Genomic DNA, 22,154 nt, shown 5'->3' with positions numbered 1-22,154 from the left:
ACACATCCAGCTGTTACCACACTACGTTTTCACACTCTTTTCCTGTGAAGATGATAACACCTCTCCCTGCCTGCTAAACACTCACTGAGTCATGATGTGTGGTGTATCAGCCCAGTATTAGGATAGCTTATGGAATACTCACAAAATGCAATCTATTGCTTTCGTGTTCATGGGCACAAATTGTTCCTTTTTTTGTGTGTTCCTCAGAATGAAATCAATGGCAATGGTAAGTCAATAAGGACCCTTTTTCGTGGTGGACACACAAATTAAATGCATACATCTAATTATGTAATGGTCAGAGCTGGTAACTTAGTATTAAATATCAAACACAGGACGGGTTCAGCAAACAGGATTTAGTTTGACACCGTATGTCCCAAAGTGTTGTTCATTGTACCCTAAACCATCCAGGGCCACTGCTGCCATGTGAGCGTCCTACGGGTAAATGAGTGTCCTACGGGTAAATGAGTGTCATAAGGGTAAATGAGTGTCCTAAGGGTAAATGAGTGTCCTAAGAGTAAATGAGTGCCCTAAGGGTAAATGAGTGTCCTAAGAGTAAATGAGTGCCCTAAGGGTAAATGAGTGTCCTAAGGGTAAATGAGTGTCCTAAGAGTAAATGAGTGTCCTAAGAGTAAATGAGTGCCCTAAGGGTAAATGAGTGTCCTAAGGGTAGATGAGTGCCCTAAGGGTAAATGAGTGTCCTAAGAGTAAATGAGTGCCCTAAGGGTAAATGAGTGTCCTAAGGGTAGATGAGTGCCCTAAGGGTAAATGAGTGTCCTAAGGGTAAATGAGTGTCCTAAGAGTAAATGAGTGCCCTAAGGGTAAATGAGTGTCCTAAGAGTAAATGAGTGCCCTAAGAGTAAATGAGTGCCCTAAGGGTAAATGAGTGTCCTAAGAGTAAATGAGTGCCCTAAGGGTAAATGAGTGTCCGAAGAGTAAATGAGTGCCCTAAGGGTAAATGAGTGTCCGAAGAGTAAATGAGTGCCCTAAGGGTAAATGAGTGTCCTAAGGGTAGATGAGTGCCCTAAGGGTAAATGAGTGTCCTAAGGGTAGATGAGTGTCCTAAGGGTAAATGAGTGTCCTAAGGGTAGATGAGTGTCCTAAGGGTAGATGAGTGTCCTAAGGGTAAATGAGTGTCCTAAGGGTAGATGAGTGTCCTAAGGGTAAGTGAGTGTCCCAAGGGTAGATGAGTGTCCTAAGGGTAGATGAGTGTTCTAAGGGTAAATGAGTGTCCTAAGGGTAAATGAGTGCCCTAAGGGTAAATGCTTTGTGAGGCTCCACCCCCCAAAACAAGGGGAAAAAACACACAAATATTTGGAGGTGCAATCTTCCTTAAACACATAAAAGAAAACCTGAACTATACAATTACAATATATATTACACTTTATTAATAATAATTATGTGATGTAATTATTATTACATTAGCCTGAACAGTACCCAAATACAAGGGGAATGAATTAGCATATTAGAATCATCTTTATTGGTAATGTATGCATATACAGTACATACGAGGATATACACAGAAATCAACAAATGAACAAAAACAAGGACTACAAAGTAGAACAAAGGTAAGCATCAACATTGAACTACTATGTACACATGTAAAATATATATATATATATATATATATATATATAAAGTGTATATATATGAACATAAAACACAACAACAATTACAATGAAATGGAGATAAAAGTGCAATAATGCAGAGTGCAAGGATGCTTGAATAAACATGAAAAGATTATCAAAGGATACTTTATGTACACGAGGTAGGTTGAAAATGTATATATATATATATATATAGAAGTACCAGATTATTGCACAGGGATTTGTTTCTGATACTAGATATGATTATGATTATGATGTTATACTCTCGTCATCCAACCCAACCAGAAGCCTAAATCCCTGTTCTGTCACATGACGTAATGCTGAGTGTTGCCTGTTTCTTTGTGGGAGGGTGAGATGGAGCTGATTAGAGCTTTGCTGGCCTTTAAAAACATGGGACAGCATACGTGGTGAGAGACAAGATCTCCAGACTACAGGTAAGACTTGAACTGTTGTTGTGCTTCAGTATAGTGTTTGTATTATCCTTTTACTTTCTTCAAACCATTGTTTTTACCTGTTTATGAAGCGATATCTATATTCTTCATCACCTCTAATCAAGCTGTTCAGGTCTCACAAACTGGCATATTTGCTCATTGTGTTGCTAATGTTTTCTTTGTAATTAGAAATGGTGAAAAAAAGGAAATAAAAATGCCAAAAAGAGTAGTTTTATGGGCTCATTAAAAAAAAGTATTCTGTCATCTGCAGTTTTTTTTAGGTCTTCCCTCTTGCAGAATATATATATATATATATATATATATAATTATTAATTCATTCTTGTTTTATGTTACATGTATACTCTATTTTTAACCTTCATTTTTCGTTAGGTTTGACTACTTGGCGATTCTTATTTTAAAGAGAACTTGTGGTACCCAACATTTCATAAAATCTTAATTTTGGTTTCTTGTCCAGCCATAGTTATTATTTCTTTTTTTTAAATAATAAATGTCCTATTTTGCCCTTGATTAGTTTCCATTACGTGCTTTAAATGAAATGCAACAGTGTGTAAGGGATTCATCCTTCAGTCCACTGTGACCAACACTGACAACCAACCAGGAGTCTGAAGGTCTGAATTTAAAAAGAAAAAGACTAAAAAGATCACACTTGCAAAAAGTCTAGTTTCAATACTCAAGGCTGATTCTTATGACGAAACAGATGGTTTGTCCCCCGTTGAACTGAACCAAAGGGACTTTCCTCTTTAAATACAGCTGTTATCAGGCTACGTGTTCACACTCTTTTCCTCTGAAGATGATAACACTTCTGGGCTTTTCCATGCTGCACAATCCTCTTTGCAGCGTCTTTGTAGTCTAGATGAGTTTGTTACAGCAACGCCTAAAACCAGGTATTATAATAAACGAAATGCTTTCAAAAAAAATTTAAACTTTGTATTAAAACTAAAGTGTTTCCTTTCTTCTTACTGGAATATTGATTACATTTCTTTGTTTTTATAGGTTTATTTTCATATGTTTTAGTCCATTATTAGAATTATTTGAGGTGTTTAAGCGAGTTTTGAAGTGTCCCACTGAATCCAAGAACAGTTACTGTATCAATGTGACATCCTGTAATCCGGGATCCCTTCAATACCTCTGGAGTGACTAAAGTAACTGCTGTACAGCTGCTGTATTCTGACAGTAGTGGGCTATTTGAACAATAAGATGTGTGATTTATATTAGCTCTTTATCGTCACATTGATTTGGCAACTAGAGCCTGCTCAAAATAATGGAGGTTTCACAGAGTATTCTTAGCCAAACAGACGAAACACAACGGGAGATGTTATTCACAAGATAAACAACTACCACGGAGAATAGTGATTCACCTCACACACAAATAAGTGAACAAACCCTCCCCTCATACAAACAAGAAGCTCTGTCTCACAAATGCTTCACAAAGCTGTATCACACGGGTGATAATGGGGTCATTTTATTCATCGTTACATTACTCGTCACACTGTATGGTCCAGGAGGAGCTCAAATCTCAGACTGAATATTGTTAAACTGCAAGTTACAAGCCACCAAATCTTGATATCCTTGAGCAGCCCAGTATCCCTAAGTATTCCACAACTCACAATTAATGTTGATTACTAATGCTCATGTAGTGATGTAGAAAATAATGGCGTGTAGGAGAGATGTAGCATGTCTGACCTCCCGGAGATCAGAGTTTTCATCCTGTCACAGACCTGCAATTAACGCTCCTTTTTATGGACTGGTTCTACAATCTTGTATGAAACATACAGTGGTTTCCATGTGCAGATATTGTAGAAAGTACCAATTTTAATTTGAAAAAACTCGTCTCAAAATATCTTTTAATAAACTTGTGTCTGGTGAAAGCGTGCGTAACAGTCGAATAAATTCAACCCTTAATGGTTTGACCAAGAGAAAGCAAGGAATGTGGGGCCTAACTGATCCTTCAGGGACCTCCAGGGAGTACCAGCTAAGTAGAATACAAAACTGCCCATATTGACTGAAAAAGTAAATAATCAGTTAATTAATAAATTTCAACCAGACCAGGATTGTGCTTTTAATGCCAACTTCATTCTCAAGACTGCTGCTGCCATTTGGGTGAACTAAAGGTAAATGCTCGGGGGTGCTCCACCTCCCAAAAAAGGGAAAAATACGCACACCCAAACATTTTTGGAGGCGCCATCTCCTTTAAACCAAAGAAATATATTGTCATTATAAATGTTACACAAAAAATAGATCCTGAACCGTACAATGAGAGTAATATCAGGAGCCCTGACTCAGGCCGTCACTGTAATGAATTGCTATAAATGTATGTGGGATTCTGTGCTGTGATGCTGGATGCAATAAACCTCTCAAAACTCATACTGTTATTGGCGTGGTGCTTGTTAGTGAAGGTTATTTTAAGGTGACATTTTTGAGAGTGTTGGTAGTGTTCTCTTCAGACCTGCTGGTTGTGTGTGTTTATCTTGTGTAACTCAACTGGTAGATAGTTCATTGTCAGTATCTTCCTCCTGGTCCTGGTTTCCTCCATGCACACATTTCAGCATTGACCATACAGTAATTTATATTAAAATTTTAGCGCCAGCATGGTGCCCCTCCGGCACTTGGTGCCCTACACCCAGCACGTGAGCGTAGCATTTTGACAGCTAATTGGAATGTAATGGTCCACTGTTTCAAAAGCAGACATGACGAGGTCTAAGTGGGTCAAATAGTGCGGTCACAGGCATCATAAGCTAAGAGTGTGTCATAAGACTAACCCGAAAGGTTGAGTCATATTGCAATGACTGTAAATCCATATCCTCTATTAAATGCTGCGTCTGGTTCTCCACAGCCTCCTGTGACGCCATGGCCTCCAGTCGTCCCCTCCTGCTTTTGGTCCTGTGCAGTCTGACTCTGGCTGATGCCCACTTCAAGCTGTTTAACCTGCGGGCCAGCAATCTTCCCTCCAACATCCTGGGAGACACAGACGGCTATGTCAAAGTGTTCTGTGGCTCCGCCACTCTGGGTGAAACGTCTATTCGCAACAACAACCCTAACCCCTGGTGGGAGGAGGAGTTCACCCATTTTAAGGCCCAGCAGAATGACGTGCTAAGGCTTGAGGTTCATGACAGTGACTTCGGCTTCGATGACTTGCTGGGAGTCTGCCAGCGTCAGATCAAACTGGGAACACACAACCACGACTGCTTCCTGAAGAAAGGTGGCACCCTCCACTATACCTACACACTCGGCTGAGACATTCGGCATGTGTAGATGTATTTGACCTTCAGTCGTCACATGCAGCCTACAATTCACTCAGACTGGCTCAGAGGGTTGTTTTCATCCTAATAGTCCCAATCATCCTAATTTAGAAATAGGATTAGATCAGAACAATAGTGACTCATTAACTTGATCAATGAACCTTGTTCTGGTAGCTGTCACACTATCATTGGCTATTTGAGCCTGTTTCTTTGACTGCCAATGAGAAATAAAGTGTGCTGGAAGAACCAAAGTGTATGTTTTCAGTCATTCAGCATAATATTGTGGTAGTGAAAGATATAAATAATAATTTGACCTTTTCTTGTTGACAGGAGTTTAGCACCTTCTAGGGCTGATAAAGTTTACTTTATAAATTCCTGATGAACATCACATCAAACCACTCATGAGAGTAAGGTACATGTATGGGAGAGTTGCAACAAAGTAAAGAATGTTGCTCTTTTTCCTCTTGTAAAAACGAATGTAAAATAACATGACAAACCTGTAACTGTGAAAAAACTGTAAAATACCATTTTCTTAAAGAGTTTTTTTCACATAAAAAGAAAATGTATCCTTTCATAAATATTTACTTTTTTAATAGATGTAATTGTTAGATTCATGTTTAATACATGTTTTAAAATAGATACAAGTGACAATTAATAGTAAAAGAAGTATTGTTTCTGTAATTTCACAGATTTCATTGTTAATTGATATTTTGTATAATTATGGAACAACAATGTTGAGTATGGGTTGTTATGAGTGTATAATATCTTTTAGCATTGGTAAACTGTTCAAATACAGTTTTTAATATTGAAAAGAAGAAAAAGTAGTAGTAATAGAAACTGTTATTCTAAATAGATTTATTGTTATATGAAAGATATTTATGATTTTAATGAGGCTGAAAAAGAAATATAAAATGCTTGTAAAATTACAGGTTTATATGATTAAAAATACAATATTTTAATGTCATTTTACAGATACTTGCTTTACTAATAAAGTTATTTACCACCTAAAATTAGTATTAATACCGTACATAATTCGTAAAGAAAGGAATGATAAAAAGACATATCTTCTGTTATTTTACATAACTTTACTATCAGGTACAGGAATAAGTCTCAGCTGCCATTAAAAAAAAACGTTGCAAATTTCACCTTGGTGCTCATGAATAAAACAGAAAAGTCAAACTAAAATGCTAAACAAAAACATTCATTGTTATTCATTGATGACATTTTCGAAAAAAAATTCAAACATGACTTCAAGTTAACGTCAACGCTTTTCCCTCAGGTGCTGCTTCTGGTTGTAGTCTTTCAAATCAAAATGGAACTAAATCTATGAAATAGAAAGCTGCCATAAGCGTCTATCAGATCCAGTTCACCAGCTTCCTCTGTGAATACTTTGGACAGTCAGACACAGCTCAGAGATGGAAGCGCAACATATCTAGAGCATGTACTTTCTGCAGTCACAAAATCTTACCCTCATACTGTATGTCCCTTCACTTCTTTGTTAGTGGGTAACAATCATAATAACTTTCCACATAATCATTCACAACGGAGTCTGTGGATCATCCTGACTGTCATGATTTCAGAAGATCAACCCTTTGTGTTCTATTCATAACAAGACATGTTTATATACGACACATTACAAACCAGTTTGCCATTTCTTTTCCAGGAATGTGACTCCGCATCTCTGTTCCTGCTCACCAAAACATTACTCTGCTTCTCAGTGTTTCTAGAGGCCAGCAGTATAACTCTACAGTATTTCACAAGTTAAACTAATATACGAGAGAAAAGTCATCATTTGTGCAGAGAAACAGAAATGCATACAAGAAACTACAGCCGTAGAACGTCTCCGTATGTGCTGGCAGACTATCAGTTATTGTCTTGCAATGTCATACTGAGCTCTGTCCTTCCAGAGTCCTGCAGGTCATAGTAGATCCTATGGATGTCAAGTTCTTCTTTGTAGGGCAGTAAGTCCTGTAGTGTGAACTCATCATTCTGGCCCGTCCACACCGTTAGAGTGTACCTGTGCAGAACATAGGTGAGCATAAGCATTCAATGAATAGCTCAACGTTAATATATATGTCAGACAAATTATTACTCGTTCACGAGGTCGTCTACTGTTCACAGCTGCTGGTAGGAGCAGTGATAGCTACCATTACTGAACAAAGACTATCACTGTAGATGAGGTGCCGTGTAGGCCATTATACCTTCATTACGTTGCACATTAATATACAATGCCTCTCACAAAAGCTCTTGAATACTATGTGTAGTGAACCTGTAGCCTATCAAAAAAAGGCCACCACGGTTGCTGATTGACTTTGTTTGTGCAATAAATGGCATTTTTCCAACATTAACAGATCACAACCACTTTCTCTGTCATAATCTATTTTCTAAACCATATGTAAGAGCCATTTTGTTGTTTTTGTTTTGTACAACCTCCCACCACATGGGGGCGTAGTGCCGGTGTGAGTCAGGCCACAGGTAATATAATCAGTGGGGTCATTGGACCAGGTGGTTGCTAATAGGTAGAAGCAAACAGTTTTTGACCGTGAAGATTTAAAGTGAAGTTTTAACAAATGCAAATGTTGTGATTTATTGGCATTGAGGAGAAAATGGCACTGAAGAGAAAGTGGTGTACTCTGATTATGTGAGGAATAAAATGCCTATATTCGAAACTGGACTTTGTTATTTATGGCACGCGTCAGAACAAGCATTACAGCAACCGTAGTGACTTTTTTATTGGGAAGCAACGGTCACTACACCATAGACTAAAGAAATCATAAATAATTTATCTTCATTTAATATTGCACGGTCAAAAACTTTGCCGTTTTGCTCAGTTTTGCACCTGAGGGCCGCGAGACCGTATATAGGTTATCTAATGAAGACACCAGAGATATTACAGTTATCCATGAGACGCTCAGTTACAATATAGCTTCCCACCACCTGGTGGCGGTAATGCGTCAGTCAGTTGTTGAACAAGCTCCAATAAGCAGAAGAAGACATGTTCAATGTTTATGCTTAGTTTCTCTGTTCTACTTGTTGTCATATATATATTATTTGTTTATTTGTATATTCCATGTATGCATACGCATTCATGGTCAATAAAGCTGATTCTGATTTATGAAGCGAACTCCAGGTCCACACAGTGAAATATGTCTGACATTGAAAGCTATTGTACGAGGTGAACCGTGATGGTTATTGGTAGAGAGCTTAATGGTAAGAGACGAAACAATCATTCCATGTCTCTTGATTAGCTCGGCTAGATTTTTCAACCATTACTTAAAAAAGGAAGAAAAAAAAAAAAGAAATACCAGAGTACTTGCGTGCCTGCTATGCAGAATACGGTTATACAGGTTACCAGGTTTGCTGATGTGAATGACTGGCCTCACTGTGTTGTTTAATTACCTGTCCGACTGTTGGAGCAGCCATGAGAGCTGAGAGAAGGACTGGGCCAGGAGAGCTGCACGCACTGGGAAGGTGACTGGATTCTTCAGGGCTCTACATATCTCCTCCATCACACGCACCATATTCCAGCTGTAACCTAGAGACATATTCAAACCAAACAAATCAATATGCAAGCATCCGTCAAACATTATCTACGAGTTCCACAATAAAAGCCAACGGAGTCCCCACAGACTTCTGTGCACCTCGACATAACCTCAGGAGTCTCATCGTCCGGTTGCATAAAAGTCATACTAAAACAGAAAATAATTTGTATAAAATAACATTTTACAAAGAATATATCATAATATAATGCATAATACATTTGACATGCTAACTACAGAAATACTTACAGACTTAGACCCTTAAAGTTTACCAAAGAGGAATAGTGAAGAGTAACTGCAGCATGTCCTCTGAGTCATAAACAAAAGGGACTTAAATAAAAGAACTAAAATGCATAAAATGATATACCACTATATGTAATGCAACTAAAACAATTGGGGGGGGGGGGGGGGGGGGGGGTAGAACAATAAATATCTTGTACATGCAACCAGAGCGATAGCTACTTCAGGGTCAAAAGTATAGCAAGAAGTATATAGCTAGTAGTAGTGAAGTGTCTTCACCTGCGTTATCTGTCCCAGCAGTCCATCCCGTAGTCCAGCCAAGTGACAGCACGGTGTGAGAAGGAAGAGTTTTCACAGAGAAGAGGAAAGCCTGGGGGTCCAGAGGTCTGGCCTGTCCCCCAGGACCAGAGAGGATATCTGCATTGATCCACACAGGACGGTCTGGCTGATACACCTCCTCCAGCAAAGCGACAGATGGAGACACCGCCTCCAGGCTGTGGAGAGTGCACCACAGTGTTGGCATAACACACAACTACATGTTGCATTTAACGGATATAAGATGCGTCTCACCTCTTGAAATCTAGTTTTATTCCCTTGTTGTGATCCTTCACTCCTTCCAGCCACTCTTTCAGTGTGATGTCACTGTCGGTGTCAGGGGGATGTGCCATGATTGGCTCTTTGGGGTCACGACCTCTGATTATTACATCAGCTTCAATCATATGAGTGGGACCTAAGGGTGAAAGTCGGTGGTCAAGATAGTCAGTGATGAGCCGAGGACAACGGCCGGGTCAACACAAAATCAAAATGAAGACATCCTGAAGACATCTGAAGCACAATTATGTGTAATAGTTATAGCGCCACCTACTGGTAACAGGAAGTTAAAGTCTCTATACTTTGGCTCGTTTCTCTTAGTAGGTAAATCAGATCAACATCAAATGAGTTCCACACAAACCGACAGCAAACCCCGGTGGTGCAATGAAAAAAACTTTCATTCACTTATTTCTATTTTGAATACATTGCTGTATTTTTCAATGTTCAAGACCACAACTTGAACCACAAGGTTCACATTGTTTTTCAAATGATAAAAACTATTGTCCTGGATTTGGCTCCATACGATCAATGCTGCTTGCAGCTTTAATTACCATTAATACTACAAATAAACATTGCTATGGGTGGCACAACTTCGCTGCCATTATGTGCAGAGTATATTTCAATTTTGGAATAAAAAGTCAACAGAATATGGAGCCACTGGCCCGCTGTGGTGTCGTGAACGCGCTGCAGACCCACCTGAGAGCGCCTCCGTCAGCCTGCTCCTGCTGTTGACAGCGTGCGACCATCTCACCTCGGCTGCGTGCCATTTCTTCACTTGACTCGGATTTAATAAATACTCCAGCGTCCGGTCAGACATCCTCTCTACAAAATAAAACGTGTCGTAAATCGCTAAAAGACAGAGACGAGTAATGCTGCCGTGAGACGGAGAAGGCAGCGTAGTGTTAGCTCATAGTTTGCTAGATTGCGATACGTAACTTGGAGGGTATTTTGGCTGTTTTACCATTTAAATTCCAAACGAAGAAAACTATAAAACATCCGAAGAAAACTAAGGCAGTACTGCGCCGGTTAGACAAAATAATCCTCTTCATAGCTCATTTCCACCATTAATATTGCTATTCTTCCATTTCTACTTCTTCTTCTTTGGTGGTTTTACAGCAGCCGGTATCCATACGTTGCATATTGCTGCCACCTTCTGGAACTAGACCATGGCTGCAGTCGAACTGTTTAATAAGGCCAAATCCCAATGTCCGCCCTAAACCCTCAAACCCTGAACCCTTAAGGACTTAGTGACGTCACCTGGTAAGTGGGTGAGTGTGAGAGACTGTGAGGGCTTGAGATGGTGTAAATATGAATGGGACAGCACTTTGTTGCAACATATCACGTTACCATGAAAACGACAAGAAATATGATGTATAACTGTGTGTATTTATTTTATACTTTGTACTCCCTGATTTGAACGTCTTCAGGCTCTTTCCTCACTAGATGAGAGGTAACTTCATATAATCTATTTACTCGTTTTTGTCAAAACAGCTTCAATGACAAAATCAAATGTTTGATGAATAAATTAATAAATATCTTCTGATTTCATGTTTATTTTTTGTTCCATTTTTAACCCTTAATGTTTCTGAGTAAATGTAATACTCCAGGCTGAACACAGTGATCCGTCCTCTTTGTTTACCTTTTTTTTTTTTTTTTTTACATATGCGTCCACTGGTTACCCCGTGTTTAACGTCACATTGCAATGATTTGTGGGTAATTCCCTTAGGCTAAGTCAGCATATAATGCTGATTTACGGAAAGGGTTCATAAAGGGCTCAAAATGTCTGCAAGAGAGCCCTCAAACACTTGATGATTTGACAGTGGGACAGCCCTAAACCCTCACGGACTTCGCGGGAGCGCGTCTCAAAGTCTGTGAGTCCGTAAGGGGGGACATTGGGATTTGGCCTAAGAGACTTGAGAAGTACCCTTAGTAACTGTTTCTTTAACTTCCTGTATATTCTTTGAAGGCAGCTGAAAACTGTCCGACTTGACCACAGTCTTTTGTCACCGCCCCCTGCTGCTGCCGCCTGCTCTCGTCCACTTTCATTTTGCTTCGGGGTGCAAGTGTCGTTTCCCCCACTTGCGTCTTAGTCCAAACCACCAGAGATGCATTTTTTCAAAGCGAACATTAAATCAGTAGAACAGCTGATCTTATTTTACGGAAATTCTCTGTGTTTGGTTGCAGGATGGCAGTCTGCCATTTGCACGGAGCATCCAGGACATCCATTCAGAGTTTTCTTTGTTGAGTAAACTGACAGAGCTGTTAATGAACCAGGGAGAGCAGGAGGAGGCTCTGCAGTACGCAACACTGCCCGTTCAGATCAGCGGCAAAGCAGGTAGACAGAGGTCAAGCGTGGCCAAGAATCTGTGCCTCATCATCACTTTCTAGGACCCCATGGAGGCTCCCTACTACACCAAGGAGTACTGCTGACTGGGCAATCTCACTCTACACAAACTGAAGGTACACGAGCCGACTATATTTCTGTGTTTGCATTTGCATGACCAAACGGAATATATACAGTATGTTTCTGAAATAAATATGACTAATAAATATTATATTAATTATTATAAATAAACATCATTCAGAGTAATTTTGAGCTACGTAAGTGATGATTGTGACGTGTGTTTCGTACTGATGTTAACTTGTTTATACTTATTTTCAGCCCAATGGTAATGTTTTTCCTGACCATAACTAAGTGGCTTTATTGCCTGAACCTAACTGCGGCCGATTCATTGTAACGACTTGGTGTAGAATGACATGCGAAAAACAGTGAATGAATTGATACATTTGCACAACACACATGTACATGTACACTTTTTTATTTATTTGTTTTACTATTTGAGGAAATCGTGAATTTACCTGTCAAAAACTGATGTCATTCCTAAAAAGTTAGGCAATTGTTTTTTCACAATAATAACACACTGACACAACATTTTAGAACCTAGAGTTCCTCTGGCTTCAAGTGAAAGTGTAGCCAGTCAGTGTCTTAAAAGAAGAGGGTTTAGATTTTGGCAGAGCAACAGTTGCCTTTACCTTTATATGGTATCGTTTTCACAGAATATAGCACCAATCAAAATCCAGCCTACAAATAATGAATTCATTAAAAGGAGACCTCTGCTCTCTGTACTCTCCCCAGGATTCTTTTGACACAGTGGGCAACTTCCATTTGGCTCTGGCAGCGGCCCTGGAGGACCAAGCTAACCCCGAGGCTCTGTATGTGGTGTACATGAAGCTGGCCGAGATCCACGGCAACCACATGCCCGATGCTCAGCTGTGCCGAGAATACAGAGACAGAGCCCAGAGTCTGAAGAGAGTTCTCTCTGGAGAGGAAGGCGCTGCTGTTGGAGAGCAGGACATGAAGGATGCAGACACGGAGCCGGGGCAAAAGAAGGACGAGGACTCTGGTGCTGATATGGAGCGTACGGCAAGTTTGCTAAAGAAAAACTGCATTTTCACTTCACCTGAAAATGAAAAGTGTGAAGATAACTTGCTTCCAAGAACTGGTATAACTCACAGAGACAGGATGTACAGACATAATCACAATAATCTTGATGCAGATGGCCCTCTTGTTGTTGTCTGAGACAGAAACCATCGTCGGTCGTACAGTGGCAGTATTTTCACCGAGTCCTTTGATACAGCCAAGGAGCAGATCTCAGACTCCAGCAGGTCCACTGACACTTTACAAACTCACCACACTCAAACAGATGGGAAAGACTTTGACACTGACTACCACACGCCCAGTCAGTGACCTGATAGTTACAAAAGTGACATCACAAGACACACAGATTCTGATGTTCAGGATGAACAAAACACCCCCTAAAGAAACGGATGTGCATGCAGATCCGATTAAAAAAGATGTCTTGAGGACAATCAGTCTGATACTGACCGAACAGAGACTGTTGGCATAGACACTGATGAAGCTGTAAGTGTGGATGACTACACAGAGAAATGAGATAAATGTGAACATAGTCTCTGAGTGGAGTTATGTTCTTCACTGACATTTCCTGCGTCTAGTCACATGTTTCTTGACCAGCACATTGACTCTAACGTTCAGCCACATGACACTTATTGTAGGAAAGATGACGTGAATAAAAACAGTCTGAGAGAATGGTGAGTTGATGAGACAGACGGTCCATCACTACACCTTGAACTATGCTCATGTCACACTAATATTACTCTGATAATGTAGAGAGTAACAGTGAAAATACAATTGTTTTGTTTCTTTTTGAAGCCTTTGGGAGTTTGATCTGGAGGACACCAAGCCTCTGCTGACGCTGGTAAGACAAGGACCCTGAGAAGAAACTATGAATAGTTTTGAGTGAATTGTTACACTATTTTGTCCTCTAAATATGTCTAAACTGAACCTCATATATAATCCATTGTTTCAGTTGTGGGCAGTAAATGTCAGCAATAAAATGAGGGACGTTGAGTTTGAAGCCAAATTGCTCCTCAACTCCCCAGAGGCCTCACCTCCTAATTTTCAGTGAGTTGTATTTGACGCATATGTATTAACAGTTAAATGACAGTGCTTTTAACATCTCTGTGATATCCTGAAGGGTTTTAAAAACGAATTTAATGATTGTAACCGACAGACATCCTAAAGTCCTCAGCATGGCAGAAGACGACGCCAAGGTCCTGAGAAAGAAGGCGCAGGAGGCTCCCTGCTCCAAAGAACTCAGTCCAGAAGAGGTGGTGTTAGAAGTTGTTCCCAGAGTCCTGCAGGGCTTGTGGATGCTACCCCCCCCCCCCCCCCCCCCCCCCCCATCTTAAATATGCATTCCCAGAAACTCAGCAAAATGTCTGTTGGGGTTACAGTGGCCGAGTCTCCGAAGCCCTCACCAGTGTGAAGCGTCATGCCACCTTCTCCCGCTCCATCAGGGATGACATGGTCCTGTCTATCCAAACAAAGATCAGACAGACACACCCACATAATGTCCTGGTGCAAAGGAGCAAGAGCTTCACACCAGTGCTGCTGAGTTGATGTAGCAGTCGGACAGATTTGTGGGATGTTTCAGCCCCAGAGCCCCAAAGTACCGGCTCATCTGACACCCGCTGCTGAACCTCCAGCAAACACTCCAGGAAGATTTAAACCTGGCTGTAACTGAGGAGCCGCTAACACTCAGTCCAGAGACACACTCTGCTGTGGTGGCACCTCCACCAGTTTCTCCAAGTTCAGACCAGGGATGATGTAAATGATAATTCCTGCTTGGAGATTGACCCAGAACCAACGAGAGAACCAAACCCCGCTGCTGTTCCCGCTTCTCCAACACCCCTTGTTGAATCTCCATCCATTGACGTTCAGGCCAGGGAGGATGAAAACCTAGAGCCCACAGTAGACCCAATACCACAAAGCAAAATTACTCAATTACAATTAAAGAATGCTTCATTCAGAGTGTTAATAAAGTATCATCAGCAAATGCCCATACTGTCATAAGTTAAAGTACTCATTATCCTCTTTCAAAATATTATTTTAGGTAATGCCTCATTTTACAGGTCTGCGGTTCACCTTATCGGAATTTTTTTAGAAAACCACTAATTAATAATTACAGGTAAGGAGTTCCCATCAAAGATACAGCTACATTTAAATCCAAATAAAAAGTAATTCATTATTTAGTTATAACTGGAATGTCTCCATGCTGAACTATTTGCTTAAATTTCATATTTTAACGACTCGTTTCACAAGGCACATTTTTTGGGGACTTATGTCGCGTAATAATACACATTTGGTGCTTATGTGGGAATTTCTGGTTACTTAACGTAAACTACAGTGTCCATCCGTATTTGGACTTAATGTTCTTCATGTGGAAAAAGGCTGACTCACATAAATAAGTAGAGCCGAATAATGCAGTCAAGTAGGTAGCTTTTTGGGTACTTTTCCTCTGTGAGTAAGTTCCAAAACTGTCCATGAGCCCTGGACTTCAGCTGAATGTCAGCCTGTAGTGTCAGAATCTCATCCTCTACTCCAGACGAGCAGCTTCTAGCTGCCGGCTCAGCAGTTGCTAAATTGAGAGCCATGTTGAGGCAATAGATATGCTCTAAATTCTGTATTGAGAACTGGACACTTGGACAGGATCAGTGTTTTAGGGATGCTGAGGGGCTGGAGGCCCCAACAGATGCAGAAGAACTCCTAAACTAAAGGTTATTAGATACATTTCAAATTTCTACATCTGATTGAGGATTCTAATACTTGCTTTTTATGAATTTAGTCTGTATCACCTCGGTACTGTGTCCTTCTTCTGTGATAAATTCAGTTAAGCACATTTTCTATTTCTGCAGGAAGGTTTGTTTTTTTCTTAAATTGAGGGAAAATGTACTCTGATCTGATCTGTTGTACAATACCTTTACATGTCCCACTTATGTTAACGCAGATCACTGTAGGAGTTTAACACTTGACTGACAGCTCAGAGGTCCAAATGTTTATGAATCCATTGGTTTATGATTTTTTTCTTAACCTGATTTGAAATCTTACACAGCCTCACAAAACCTGTGCTGTGGTTCTCTGCAGCTCAACACAACATCAGTGTGTGTGTGAGCGCAGCACATGTTGGCCTGCTGCAGAGAAAACCAGAGCAGAAGGAAGAGCTTGAATGTAACAGACACAACAGATTACCACCATCGCCATCTGGTGAGCTGCTCTGTGAGTCACAGCCTGGTGTTCTCCTGCATCATTAGCGCCCTCTAGTGGATCAGCCAACGAAAGGAGCTGCAGGTGGATCCCTCCTCAGTCCACTGAGCTCCCTGACTGAGGCCATGTCCACACCACTACGTTTCCATTTTAAAATGCATATGTTTTGCTACGTTTACACTGAGCGTCCACACTACGCCGGAGTTTTCGAGCACCGAAAACGGAGGAGTTTGGAAACGCTTCCGAGGACGGATAAGTTTGAAACCTCCGGGGTTGCCTCTTCGTGTGGACGGTCGAAAATGGATAAGTTTGGAAACGATGACGCCCACACCCACGTTCGCTACTTGATTGGTTCTTAGCAGTCATGACGTGTCCTTCCCTGATTCGTCACGCCCCTATCACCTGACCCTTTCCCCGGAAATCATAAACAACAACAGCCTTGATTACCGATCGACTACCAGGTTAATTTAACATGGACAACTAATTACAGGTGTTGCTGACCTTGCAGTCTTTATTAGCAGCTGTTGTGCAGTTAACGTCTGCATTATTATGGTGGAAGCAGCTGTTATTGGAGCGATTAGCGAGAGGCTCTCCAGTAGGACAGAGACTTCAGCCACCAGCAGAGCTACGAGTAAGAACAGACAACAAAACTGAGGAAACGAGTGAGAGATGTGTGTTGACCACATTTATGGACCCATAATCTAGTAAACTTTTATGTGTAAGTGCTAATATTGAAGTAAATTTGATGTGAGAGAGAGATAGATTAAGACCCACAGTGCTGTAACTAAGTCTGAAAAATAAAACTTTCCACGAAATGTGTCTGTTTGAGTTTATAGAGGACGATTTTAGAGTAATATCTTAAGTATCAAACACGACCGTTCATTATTAAAGACTACTATATTATGTTGTATTTTTTTAACTAAGCAACCAATCTACTTCCCGTTTAAAAAAAACGGTTAACTTCCGTCTCGGCTCTCCTCCCTCTAGACCGCTTACCGTTGCGTTTGGTCAGCACGTCTGGGTGGGTGGTCGGCCTTGCATGTATTTTGTCATATGACAACAAATTAAGACAAAAATTCAGCAAAATCAATGCTAGCTACCAGCAGCAGCATGTCCAATTGTCAGGTGGCGCTATGAATCAATATGGGCTTTTAGATGCCTTCAGACCTGGACTCTTATACCACGTGTGAAATTTGGGGCAGATCGTACAATGTAAAGTCAAGTTACAACAGATTCGTTGCGCAACATGCAACTGCCCCGCCTCACCACATAAACACCTTTCCATGAAAACCCAAGAGCTTTGGATTTTACCATTGAGAAGATCTTGAGTTTCTGCTGAACACATTTGAGATGAATCTGTTGAATCCTCTAGTTTTGAAAAGTTCCATACTGCACCTAAAATGGCATATTGTCACATGACCAATGAAGTCACTGTTGATGGTATTGACTAGTCCCATGCAATTTAGCATCACAATAGCCGGAGGCTATTCAACCAAATTGAAAAAAGAACCAGATAAACCCTCTTGGAGGAGTTCAGAAAAGTTAACATGAAAAACGCACAAAATTAAAAATGCCCATCTTCCAGTTGTGCGGAGACAGTGAAATACGTCCAAAATCATGAAAGCAATGTGGTTACCATATTTTGGGAATATCCGAGCAACTAAGGCCTCCAACACATTAGGGGGCGGGTCCGCTAAACACACATGAACCCAATCACTGTACATTCTAGCTACAAGTTGAGAAGTTTTGATGTGTGTGCAGAGTTTTGTTTGTTTTAGAGTAAACTCTAAAACAGGGTGTCAAGAATGCGTTCAAAGGATAAAAGTGTTGAGGGGGCACTATAGATCTGACCTGCCATGCTCAAACCCAATTATCTCATGAAATCAAAATAATGACTTATTTGAACATGGGTGTCAAGTTTTATTTGTCTTTGTGCATCCTAAAGTCCTCAAACAAGTGTTTGTAAAATTGAATTAGTATACAAAATCATACATGGCTGACTGTTTAAATAAATACAATGTGTTCTTAAAGATGAGAGTAACATTTTGTGAATATCCAATGAACTTCATCCCAACCCTGGCATGCATTTGGGGGCACGATGGAGCCCCTGGTCAGGTTAAAACCCAATCACTGCAGAACTTTGCATGTGCCATTGTTTTCGTATTCCACCATCCCCTCAAAATGCAATTTTACATGATCTTTCACAAACTTTAAACATACAATTAGATTTTAGATGTATGTGTTCTAATGCGTTCACAAGCATTTGCAAACACATTCTTCTCACTCGTTTGAGCAGCAGTGCATTGTGTTGTTTTTTCAGTATATCATTACGTGTTTTATTTCCATTTCAAAAAGAATGCACTACTTGAAAGCTCTGGTTATAATATTGTTTACACTTTGTTGCAGAGTTAAACAAAAAATGATGTTTAATAATCTATTTTTATGCACTCTTTTATTGTAACACAAAATGTGTCATGGCTGCTTCTGTGCGCTCTCTGATCTTGTGTTTGGTTTTCTATCTAAAAATAATCTGAGGATCCTGTCTAGAACTCAAAATCCCAGTACCTGACTGAACAAAGAAGTGTTCTACAGCAACATTGTGGACCTTATTAGTATCTTGTGGAGGATTCTGGCTCCATCCTGCAGATCCGTTTTGGCATGGCACTCACACACACAATGCATTTTTCATAACCAAATGCAACCTTTGTGGGGTAAAACTCTGCTTTGCCAGTGTGGTTTTAACAACGTGTGGTTCTAACAACGTCTCTGGGGAATATGTCACCATGGCTCATGTGCGTGAATCGTTGGACCGGCAGAAACACTTCTACAGAACTTAGCTTGAACAACAGGAAAAGGGCTTCAAAACGTGTTCAGATCATAGTTGATTCTTCAAACAGGAGGATTAATGATCCGTCGAAGCAAGCTCATGATCTCAAAGTGAGTCTGGAAATGACTCAAGATGGTTTTGATGATATTACAATCTCATATAAAACTTGATTAAAATATTGTAATGAAACCAGGACAGATTTGGACACAATCACAAAAGTTAGATCTTTTTTACATGTAATCTCAGACAGAACAGAACAAGAAAAGCTGACTGGATGTGAAGAAAAAGTGTGAAAACTCTTCAGTAAGAAACTATCACTGGATAAAAATAGAGTTGGATGAGGCTCATAGGGCCGGGGAGCATATGGCATCTTCATAAAAGCCCAGACCCCTTTGGGTCCAATTTCTATGGCTGAAGGACAAACTTTCTGTTCGAAATATAGCTAAACATTTGAAGGGCTCAGGCGTCTTTATCAATGAGGACTTCCCTGAATCCATTCAACAAAAAAGGAAACAGCTACTCCCAGCAATGAAGGCAGCTCAAGAGAGAGGGGACATTTCAGATTTGAGATACGACAAAATTATATAGAGCTCTCTGGTGTGTCTGATGGAAAGAATGTTATTGTTGGTGCTATATATTTTAATATAAACCTTTCAAAAATTGATTAGATACCCCCACTGGAATTTGTCAATATTCATTACTTAGTTACTTTTCCCCCTCTTATTTATAAATCATCATGAGTTAAAGAAAATTCTGCTACTTTGATTATTAATAACATCTCAACCTCAATGACTGTATTCCAATTTAAACATCCACCAAGAAAAACATTCAAGATTTCAATAAGCCTCGGTTTACAATAGATTTTGTAAGCTATGTCTCAAATCCTACTCCTCTTACCCGTGGTGTTTATGAATCCTATAGATTCCAACAATCCACTCAAGCAGAAAAACAATTTTTAACGATTATCTATTTTGCCATGTTTTTCAAAAATACTTGAAAAAAATTACATATAAAAAAGGATTCTGTTTCATGTAGATTCTAATGCAATTCTTTAAAAACACCAGTATGGTTTCCACTTATTTGCTTATTTGCATTATGCGTATATGGCTTTACTTCACCTGATTGACAAAGTTATGTCTGCACCTGATAATAATTCATTTATTTGCAGTGTTTCACAGAACTTTCAAAAGCCTTTGATACAGTTAACCATAATATTTTATTGGTAAAAGTTGGATAAATATTGTTTTCAGGATACTATGTACAAATGGTTAAAGATGATGTCTCTAACAGAAGACTGTTTGTGTTTTGGGTTGCTATTCCAACAAAGCCAGACTGATCTGTGGGGCTCCACAGGGGTCCATTCTTGGACCATTGTTATTCCTTATCAATATATTTGAATATAAAAACAATCTATTTACTATTTATGACATTAATATTTCTCTAATACTTGTTTTTATTCAAAAGATACTTTTAGATGAAGGGAATATTCCTGAACAGTTCAAGACCTTTAAAGCAAATTCATAGGTTCATTTTGTATCTTGTTGAAGTACTTTGTCATCAATATTACGTAGTCATATCTTTATGTATATGAATGTTGTGTTCTCCTTAATATTGTGACATTATTTAGGTGGAGGCTTCAAGTAAGACCAGGGGGCTTTCTGCCTCTTCCTGCACTGACCTGTTAGTGCATGAAGACCAGAACACTGACCTGTTAGTGCATGAAGACCAGAACACTGACCTGTTAGTGCATGAAGACCATGGCTTAAACTGTTGCAGCAGAGGCTGAGATATTCTGCTCTTTTAGTCCCTATTATAGGCTGAGCTCCGAAAACACTAGATCCTACATTTCTCATAATGTCCCTCTATGTGCTGGTATCATCAGGATATTTTCTGAAGAGACAGTAAAGACATTACACTCTAGTGATCCGTATGACAAGTAAGGGACCTTTATGTGTAAAATAAGCAGAGTACTCCTTTAAGTTAAGCTTTACAAACCTCATTCATTTCTCATTTATCTTCTATTGCTTTCCTTGTAAACATATAGCTCTCTCTTATGACAGGTACATAACAACTGCCACAAAGAGTCTATAATACAGAAAAACGTATGCAGCTGAACAACAAAAACATGTCTGGTCAGTCTTCTGTCCCCTGCTGTGAATTCCTCGTAGTAATGTCCGAGCTAAGCTAAGAGACAGACATAATCTGAAAAAACACATGGAATGCAATGTTTTACCATTATATTTGCCTTCCAAATATTACAGCAGGATGTCTGCTGTGATCCTTCCAAGCTTTGTTCAAATCCCTTTCATTACTTGAGCATTTGAGCGAGCATACTTCAGACCAGGTTTGGGTGATCAAGGGTTAACGGAGGATGTTTTCGAAGGTCCTGGGGCCCACCAGGGGGCCACTGCTGGGAGCAGCTGTGTTTCTGGCTTATTAGCCCCTTATCAAGATTACTGCAGACAGGAGGCCAGAGGACAGGACAACAGATTGAGGCCTGACAATCTCTTTGTACCATACAGAGAAAATATCATTAGAGAAGAGGTCAGCTGTTTGTCTGAACCACAGACATTCTCACGTTGAACTTGGAGATTTAGTCACACATCCGTCTAGTTTATTATATTCAGTATTTTGCAGACTCCAGTCGAGCATGGATGACATCTTAATAAGAGCCACGAGAGGACAAAGACCCCCACGAAGACAGGTAGTGCGAAAGGCCCCAGTTGGCGTGTAAATCACTTCATTGTGCTAATCAGGTATTAGAGACAGCCGGAGCAATTAGTGAGTTACAGCAGAGATTTGTATTGGCGAGGCAACAACATTTCTCCCTCCATGAGAAACCTCAGGGATTTGGTCATACATAGTGCTGTTGCTCTTTAAGATGCTTGAATGGGCCAGAATCCTCTTACTGTTACTATCCACACTAATTCTCAGTGGAGGACATGAACTGCTGTGTTGGAGTTATCACAGCCTCTTATCATGGCCTCAGCTGTCAGGCTGCTATAGTGAAACGCTTTCTCATTGAACCTGTTTTTGC

General features: G+C 40.1%; 2 protein-coding genes and 1 long non-coding RNA gene across 4 annotated transcripts; 2 read left to right on the top strand and 1 right to left on the bottom strand.

Moving 5' to 3' along the window:
- Positions 1 to 4,903: 4,903 nt before the first annotated feature.
- LOC142957266 (perforin-1-like) lies at positions 4,904 to 5,290 on the top strand. The gene has a single exon (XM_076098952.1). It carries the CDS (start codon positions 4,904 to 4,906, stop codon positions 5,288 to 5,290), a length of 387 nt encoding a protein of 128 aa, XP_075955067.1.
- An 843-nt stretch (positions 5,291 to 6,133) lies between these two features.
- Positions 6,134 to 10,771, bottom strand: fam151b (family with sequence similarity 151 member B). 2 transcript variants are annotated; one of them, XM_076099456.1, is made up of 6 exons: positions 10,627 to 10,771; positions 10,362 to 10,487; positions 9,645 to 9,804; positions 9,354 to 9,568; positions 8,695 to 8,830; positions 6,134 to 7,312 (listed from the first exon to the last, which is right to left on the bottom strand). In XM_076099456.1, the coding sequence occupies exons 1-6, from the start codon at positions 10,712 to 10,714 to the stop codon at positions 7,159 to 7,161; spliced, it is 879 nt and encodes a 292-aa protein (XP_075955571.1). In that variant the 5' UTR covers positions 10,715 to 10,771; the 3' UTR covers positions 6,134 to 7,158. The 2 variants fall into 2 exon arrangements, with proteins under 2 accessions (XP_075955571.1, XP_075955572.1); XM_076099457.1 differs by having other exon boundaries at positions 10,362 to 10,764.
- Positions 10,383 to 17,073, top strand: LOC142957556 (uncharacterized). Its single transcript, XR_012956145.1, has 6 exons — positions 10,383 to 10,925; positions 11,850 to 12,125; positions 12,802 to 13,587; positions 13,897 to 13,942; positions 14,054 to 14,148; positions 14,258 to 17,073. It is a non-coding gene; the product is annotated as an uncharacterized LOC142957556 (long non-coding RNA).
- Positions 17,074 to 22,154: the final 5,081 nt, after the last annotated feature.

The sequence above is a fragment of the Anarhichas minor genome, unplaced genomic scaffold, assembly GCF_050575085.1.
Source record: "Anarhichas minor isolate MPS153535 unplaced genomic scaffold, ASM5057508v1 ptg000025l, whole genome shotgun sequence".
Classification (NCBI taxonomy): Eukaryota; Metazoa; Chordata; class Actinopteri; order Perciformes; family Anarhichadidae; genus Anarhichas; species Anarhichas minor.
Note: the sequence above shows the minus strand (reverse complement) of the source record. Positions and strands in the feature narration are given on the sequence as shown.

What these genes read in the sequence shown, in the direction of transcription:
- LOC142957266 (XM_076098952.1), top strand. Translation starts at nt 4,904, where the DNA reads ATGGCCTCCAGTCGTCCCCTCCTGCTTTTGGTCCTGTGCAGTCTGACT.
- fam151b (XM_076099456.1), bottom strand. Translation starts at nt 10,714, where the DNA reads ATGAAGAGGATTATTTTGTCTAACCGGCGCAGTACTGCCTTAGTTTTC. An exon ending in GCTGACGGAGGCGCTCTCAG is followed by an intron (nt 9,805 to 10,361) that starts GTGGGTCTGCAG and finishes TTTCACCCTTAG; the next exon opens with GTCCCACTCATATGATTGAA. An exon ending in CTGCTCCAACAGTCGGACAG is followed by an intron (nt 7,313 to 8,694) that starts GTAATTAAACAA and finishes TGTTCTGCACAG; the next exon opens with GTACACTCTAACGGTGTGGA.